Source organism: Phaenicophaeus curvirostris, chromosome 1, assembly GCF_032191515.1.
Source record: "Phaenicophaeus curvirostris isolate KB17595 chromosome 1, BPBGC_Pcur_1.0, whole genome shotgun sequence".
NCBI classification, from domain to species: Eukaryota; Metazoa; Chordata; class Aves; order Cuculiformes; family Cuculidae; genus Phaenicophaeus; species Phaenicophaeus curvirostris.
The window spans coordinates 188,716,953-188,724,578 of NC_091392.1; the positions used below are offsets into that span (position 1 = coordinate 188,716,953).

Below are 7,626 nucleotides of genomic sequence, written 5' to 3' on the forward strand. Positions count from 1 at the left end.
AAAGTGTAAAAAATATGCATAAATCCTAAGAAGTGAAGTGAATGGCAACATGTTAACTCAAACTACATGGACCCAAAGTAATTAGTGTTCCAAAGGAGCAGAGGCCAAATTTTGCCACAGGCTTTATTCTTCCCCCAATTTTCAGTGATTGTAGGTTATAGCTAACCATCTCTCAAAAGGGTGTGGTTAACCACAGTGCTGTAATGTGAAAGAAAACTTCAAAGCAGAGAAGATAAGCTATGCAGTTGCCTTAGGCTTGGGAGAGACTGAGCTGAAATAGGAGTCGGGCTAAACGTACAAAATACACTCCTAGGTTTTAAAACTGCAACCATCAGACCTTCTGGACATCTTACTAAATCATTTAGACTGAAGTGCTGAGTACTTACAATATATCACAGCTGATCTTGCTTTGATATATTTTAATGGACTTTAAAGGGAGACATGACTGTTATTAACACATCTGTGTAGAATAAGAGGTTAAAACTCAGAAATACCATCAGTGTCTGTTTCTTTTGGCATTGTCTACTCTAAAATCTGTAGTTATTTATTTCACAAGGGCTTGATCATTTTAGTACAGTAGTAGTTCTTCAGCAATGACCTCATTTACTCTTTATCCTTCTCTTGCAAAAGCAAATTCTGCTAGTGTCTGCTTTTGATGTTGGTGATGGGAAAATAGCAAGGCAGTAGACCACTAATGCAAGAAATCTGAAATTTGTTTGTATTATCAAAAGTTGGAACTACTGGGTAAGAGGTTATTTGGCAGCACTATCGCCAGAACAATTTTGATTCCTCCTACATGTTTAAAACAAACCATGTGGAGTCTAAATGAATGCAATTGCTAGCAAGTTTTGACTGGGATTTGGTAAGACTGTATTCAGCTGCACTAAAATACTGGTTTGTTTTATTGATTTTGTAATATCCAGGATTGGAATGTTTTTGTTACGATTTGCCATTTTTATGTAAGAGGGAAATAGAATCTACTTGAAGATAATCCCAGCATCAACCTCTTATCTTCCCCCTGATGATTATAGATAGCTTTGCTTCGTTTGCAACATATTGATAATCATCATTTTAAGAGTTGTCCACAGCAGAATAAATTTTAGTCTGTCAGAAGGACTGGCTAAACGTCATGCAGGGTGTTTGCTTTTTATAAAGTGAATGTTGGGAGGTGGGGATTATATTTTAGGGCTTGGGGTGGTTATGTCTATTATGGCCATCTTTATATACAGTCTATGCAGCTTTACAGTCATCCGTCCGTATTGGTATCTGATAGGAAAAGTCTTATTAGGTATAGGAAAATGACTATTTTATAGAGCCACATCTTAAAAATTGGAAGGAAGGAATAATTCCACTAATGAGATTTTTATACCTATGCTAGTCATCCAGGTTTCTTTTCTAGGATATGGGGAAAAATAGGTTCTTCATAGGCACAACTCATCTCACTATGAAGTAGACCTCTGGAAAAGGTCAGATGAGTGGAACCCATGGCGGTTTTTATACTGTTCAGTCTCTAGAAATAGAGCCAGTTAGTTCAGATGTAAATGTGTGAGGCAAAATGTGGCCCCCAAAAAGGGAAAAATGAATTGTGTTGTTGGGACTGGATTGTTTCAACTGAGTTTAAGACGAAGCTCCAGTAGCCATGTGTGACAGTACATGTTCCAGGGGGCTGCCATCCATGTGACCTTTTTAAGGCATTCTCTCAGCTTCTGAGAATGCTGCAGGAAAATGAGATGAGTTTAAACTAGGGTTTTTTTCCAAGTCTGCTAGGGAGCAAATATGCATGTTCCCCATCCAGCCCACTCAGGAACCTGAACAAGGGGGTCTGCAAGAGGCCACGGCTCTCTGGGGAGGTTAGATTAGTAGCTGGTATCTGGACAAAACTGTTTCTCAGCCCAGCATACAGCAAGTCATTTTTCATTGTGAACTGGAAGTAATTCTACAGCCAATTTTGCTAACGTTAGAGTACACAACAAGTTTACCAATTATTTGGAAGTATTATTTCTGTTCTCTTTAATTTTGAAAATAGCCTGATCCAAACTTCATTTAACAGCATTTCAGTCAACCTATATATAGTATGAGATTGTTTTCCTTTTACTGCTCAGAATTAATCTACTGGGTCATGGCAGTTTATGTTGACGCTTGTATCATATGTATAAATCAGTTTGAAATGGTATTCTGTGAGGTCTTAGCAAGAAAATTCTTTCTAGTTGCTTATACAAAAATTACCTCAAGCTGGTCTGTTTCCTGGTGCGTTTTAAATCATTGTATAAAATATTCTGGTCTTTTAGCAGCATGCAATTATAATTTCCACTGAAAGCAAATATTGTTGAGGATGTGAAAGAGCATAAAATCATGTTCAGTAGGTACACTGATCAGAAAGGGTAGAACAGGGTTATATTTACATTGGCAGCTCTCAGAAAGAACAGATCACTTCAAAGAAGTACAGAGATTAAATTTTCCATTATTTGGCAGCTGTACTGTTTGGAGTTTTTTTCTGGTACAAGTAGTGCAGTAAATTTCCATATGTGATCTTGGAATTGTTAATACCAGTGAAAAGACCAACTTTAATGTAATATTAAGCAAAAAGAAACATATCTGAAAATAATTTACAGGATATAGTCTCATGTTTTTTAAAAACTGAGATTCTGGGGAGGAAGGTCTGAGATTTTTAGCTGCTCTGTTTATAGAATTACCTGACAAATGCTTGAGCATGATTCTAATTTATGCTAATTTCCCAGTCTGTTAATTAACATTCTTAATAAAAGGTAAGTCCTGGTACTGTAAAAAAGCAAAACTAAAACTGCGGTGCACTGAAAATGCTTTTCCTTGGTTATGTTTCATGCCTTCTGAAATTTTCAGATACTTGTATTTTAAATACTAAATTAAATGCATTTAAGGTGCATAAAACTTCGAGAAAATAGATTCTTTCTGTCTCTAGACTTGAGACTTGGCAAATAAGGGTGTAGATGTGCTCTCCATCGTTGGTTTATGCCAGTCACTTGGAAATGACTGAGTCTATGGTTACATTGCTTTAAAATGGATATAATTCCCTGCTTAAGCAAGATTGCAATGATAAAAATCAATTAACGATCTTGAAACCTGTCAGTCTGTGATAACGTGTAACAGGTAGCTTGAAGAAATTAAATAATACCTATGCACTGTAATTGTATTTATTTCTTGAGAAAGAAACATGATAGCCATTTTTGTCATATGGTGACATTAGAAGTTATTTAGCAATAAGCATTATTATTGACAAAGCTTTCAAGGTCATAGTGTTCTCACTGAGAGCCTGTTGTCTTGGTTTTGTAGGTATGCTTCAGAAATCTCCTTCAGTTGAAGATTTTGTGGATGCACTTGTTTCAGACTTAGACCATGACTTCGAAGCATACATCATGGACTCATAAAAATGTTCAACAGAACTGACTTCTTTTAAGGAGGATTGCATATGTCTTCATAATTGTGGATAAAATAATGTAGTGATTGGTTTTGCTTCTTGGTGAACACTTGTAAAAGCTTAAATGTTCGTGTGATTCTGTTGGTGGAACAGTAATAAATAATTTCATTGGATCACTTTGTTTCATTTATGAAGATGATGGCTTTCCATTCTGTAGAAGCTTAAGCATGGAATTTGAGAGAACAAATACTCTAGCATGTAGTGTTAGAAAATTTAATCTAGTTGGAATAGATGATTAAATGGGAACTCAACTCCTCTTCAGGGTGAGTGGAGTTGTTGTGAATGGTCTTTTGGTACGCATGTTGTATTCAGTGTCAGGACATACCTATTGAGTATCCTGACACAGAACTCTTTGCACAGGTCTTTCTCACATGTTGATAAAATGTTTGGGAGAAGGAATGGAATTTACAAAGTGCCATAAAACTCATCTTACTATTGAACTGGCAGTTTTTAAAATATCCAACAGAGTAAGAATTTTAGTTCCTAGACTTATCTTTTGCAGATCTTCCACTGAGCTTCAGTGTTCAGAGGTGAGCAATTGTTTTCCTCCCATTAACTATGTCCTTTTATTCTTTTATCTGAGTGTGTTTTATTGTGTAGTGGTGGTTTAGTTTTGCCCACATTGCTTTAAGGGCTTTGCTGGATGAAGTCTTACCATGTTTTGATGAATATGGATTTGCAGGCGTTTTGATGATTCCATTGCAGAGAACAATTGCTGTGGAAATACGTTGACAACGTTGATGCACAGGTACGACCCGAATCTGATCCATGTGTATTTGTTCACATGGAGTTTCCTTTGAGTGATGAGTGGAACTGCTTGAAGTATTGGAGGATAGATTGGGGGGTGGAGGAGGGCATGGTGGTTGTGGAATTCATTCAAAACAGATACCTTTCCAGGATAGGCCAGAGCGTTTTAAGGTTTCCCATGATATGGTGGGTGATGAAGAAAGGACATATTACATCATCAGTGGGGTTTTCTTTTTCTCTTGGAATAATTATGAAATGGCACCTGAATGCCTATTTTTTAAAAAAAAAAAAAGTTAATTTTTCCCTAGAAATGACCTTGTCTTTTAGAGGTCCTCTGTAGGTTGTTAACAAAAGGTATCTTAAGTGTCCTTCCAGCTCAGCAGGAATGTAGTGAAAGAAGCAAGGAAGGAAGAGAACGAAGGCTGAGAGAGCACAGCAAATAGAATCATTGAATCATAGAAAGGTTTGGGTTGGAAGGGACCTTAAAGATCATAGAATCACCAGGTTGGAAAAGACCTCTTGGATCATCGAGTCAACCACTCCTATCTGCCACTAAACCACATCCCTTGAGCACCTCATCTACTCGTCTTTTAAATACCTTCAGGGATGGTGACTCAACCATCTCCCTGGGCAGCCTGTTCCAGTGCCTGATGACCCTTTCTGTGAAAATTTTTTTCCTGATATCCAGCCTGAACCTCCCCTGGTGTAGCTTGAGACCATTCCCCCTTGTCCTGTTCCCTGACACTTGGGAGGAGAGGTCAGCACCCTCCTCTCTACAACTTCCTTTCAGATCATCCAGTTCCAACCCCCCTGCCATGGGCAGGGGCACCTCCTGCCAGACCAGGCTGCTCAAGGCCCCATCCAACCTGGCCTTGAACACTTCCAGGAATGAAGCATCCACAGCTTCCCTGGGCAACCTGTGCCAGTGCCTCACCACCCTCACTGTGAAGAATTCCTTCCTTATGTCTAGTCTAAATCTTCCCCATTCCAATTTATGGCCATTCCCCTAGTCCTATCTCTACATGCCCTTGTAAAAAGTCCCTCTGCAGCTTTCTTGTAGCCCCTTCGGGTACTGGAAGGCTTCTATAAGTTCTCCTCAGAGCTTTCTCTTCTTCAGGTTGAACAACTGTGCCTCTTAGCCTGTTCTCATAGCAGAAGTGCTCCAACCCTATAGCTGGGACAAAGCAAGTGAAGAATAAAGATAAAAAAGCAGGGTTACGTTAAGAGCTGGTGGGATGATTTGCTCCTATTTTTTAGGAGAATTCATGCTGTCAGGTATCATTCAGTATTTTACCCTACTTTTTTACTTTGCCAGGTTATGTGGTGAGAATTTGTCTTGTATGAATAGTACTGTCATTCTATTAGAACTGGATTTAGATGTTTTTAGGTATGAAATGTTTTGATTAAACAATAACAGGTATGTTTTCATACATGTACCACAACCGGGCTTTCATGTTGTACATCTGAATAGTTGCACCTCTATCTGCAGTTGGTCCTGATGAGGAAAGAATGAATGGTTTCACTTAACAAACTAGATGGGTATTTTGCAGTGAGTTAAGTGATTTAAAAAAACCGCAAAAATGAAACATTTAAATGTAGGTGTGAGTAAAAACATATCGTAAGGATGGGAAGTTCTGAAAAGGGTACAATAGGTCATTAATATAAGTATAATAACGCCTTGTAGAATATTTAATGGAAGTAGTTTTTGAAGGGAAATCAAGGTTGTTGCTAAGGGAGCATTGTGTTGTTTGTTGCCTGCGTTTTGGACTGGAGTAAACTGCCAATAGTATTTATCTGGTGTTGGCAAATGTTGAAAGATTAATTGTGACAAAAAGAACTTAGCAAGAGGAAATCCTAGTGCTGACATGGCCCTGGGAGCACCTTGGTAAAGAAAAGCATTATAATTGGTGGAATAAGTAGAGCATGTAAACTTATGAGATTGCATCTTGATTTTAATTTTAAAGAAATTAAAGTGTTGTTGGTTCTAGAATGTCCTTTATCAAAAACTAGGTAATAGTCACTGGTTTATGCCCGTGTCTGCTATTACTTCCTTAATTCACTACCTTATTTGATCCTTCTGTAAACAACAATCTTTTCAAGTTTTATCAGAGTGGCATTAAACATCTTCCTAATACTAAAAACCAGATATAGACAAAGAAAGGAAGAAAATCTTGTCTTTTGCCAGAGTACAGTGGACTTCAGCTTATTGTCACAAATTCATAGCTGTTGAGACATTTGAAAAAAAAGGGAGCTGGTAGAAAAATAAATAGAACGATTTTTTTTTTGCGAAGAAACTCTGTTGACTCCATTAATTTTTTTTTTATGAAATAACCTTTAAGAATTGAACAGTAGACGTGATTGAGCCTCTTGAGAACATATTATATCACCACTACGGTACTTACTACAGAAAGGGAAATATTATTCTAAATTATTTTTCTCTCTTTTTTGGTAGCTTTAAAAATGCTTCCAGCTGTTCAAATGTCTGGTGCTTTTTCCTTTCTTTTTTTCTTCTTTTTGAGAGACTTCTATTTTCCAGCAAATATGTGTTCTTTCAGTAATGTGAAACCTCTCTTGTGACCAGCAGTGTAGCTCTTCTTAAATGTAAAAACCACTGTAATCCTTTTTCAGCATTTCATATTTTCCCACTGGGGCTGCTGAACTTTCTATCCAAAACTTAGTCTTACAATACTGTAACTCAGTGTTATGCTTTTAATCTGAAATTGTACTGTTTTGTATTTTAGCTGCTATAGAAAATAAGCCGTGAGCATCTTCAGAAGAAATTGTACCCTTATGCAATCCTAAAATAATGACACATAATTAAGACGTATCTGAAAAACACACGTGGATTATGTTTGATAGTCTGAGGTGTCAGCTCTGCTTTTTTTCGTGTTTGATGTGATTGTTTTTCTGATTCACTTAAGGCAGACTGAAATATTGCTTCGTAATTAATTTCTGGTGACATAAACGCAGCTGGCGCTGCATAGAGTTCTCTAAACACTTTACCAACAAAGGTAAGAGAAGCAGAGGGCAGCAGTTAAATGAAGAAGGCAGGGAAGAGAAGGGAAATAGGTCAAGAAAGAATTGAACATAGATTAGAAACCAGGCATGAAAAAGGGCTGATCCAGAAGTAAAATGACCTTTGAATTACAAGCTTAAGGAGGGTTTTCCTTCCAAAGCAGTAAGTCTGAAATGGAAATTACGGCACTTGTCAGTAACTGAAAAGGCAGAGGTGTTCAAAAATAGTTCTGCTTTGCCGTCAGTGGAAAGCCACATGGAAGAATTCATATCATATGCTGATAAAATAACTAACTCTGAAGATGTTAAACAGCAGCTTGTGCAGTGGGTCAGACTTTAATGACTTTGCAAAAATTAAAAATGGATATACATGTGTATCAAAATAGCAGAGCTTGATATCATAGATGATA

At 37.4% G+C, this 7,626-nt stretch overlaps 1 protein-coding gene across 1 annotated transcript in view; it reads left to right on the top strand.

Annotated features, from left to right (window-relative positions):
• MIPEP (mitochondrial intermediate peptidase) overlaps positions 1-3,567 on the top strand; it is a 66,218-nt gene extending 62,651 nt beyond the window's left edge. Inside the window, exon 19 of the mRNA XM_069883182.1 lies at positions 3,310-3,567. Coding sequence (XP_069739283.1) covers positions 3,310-3,404 — 95 coding nt within the window. The 3' untranslated portion in view covers positions 3,405-3,567. The remainder of the gene's footprint in view (positions 1-3,309) is intronic.
• The last annotated feature ends 4,059 nt before the right edge of the window (positions 3,568-7,626 follow it).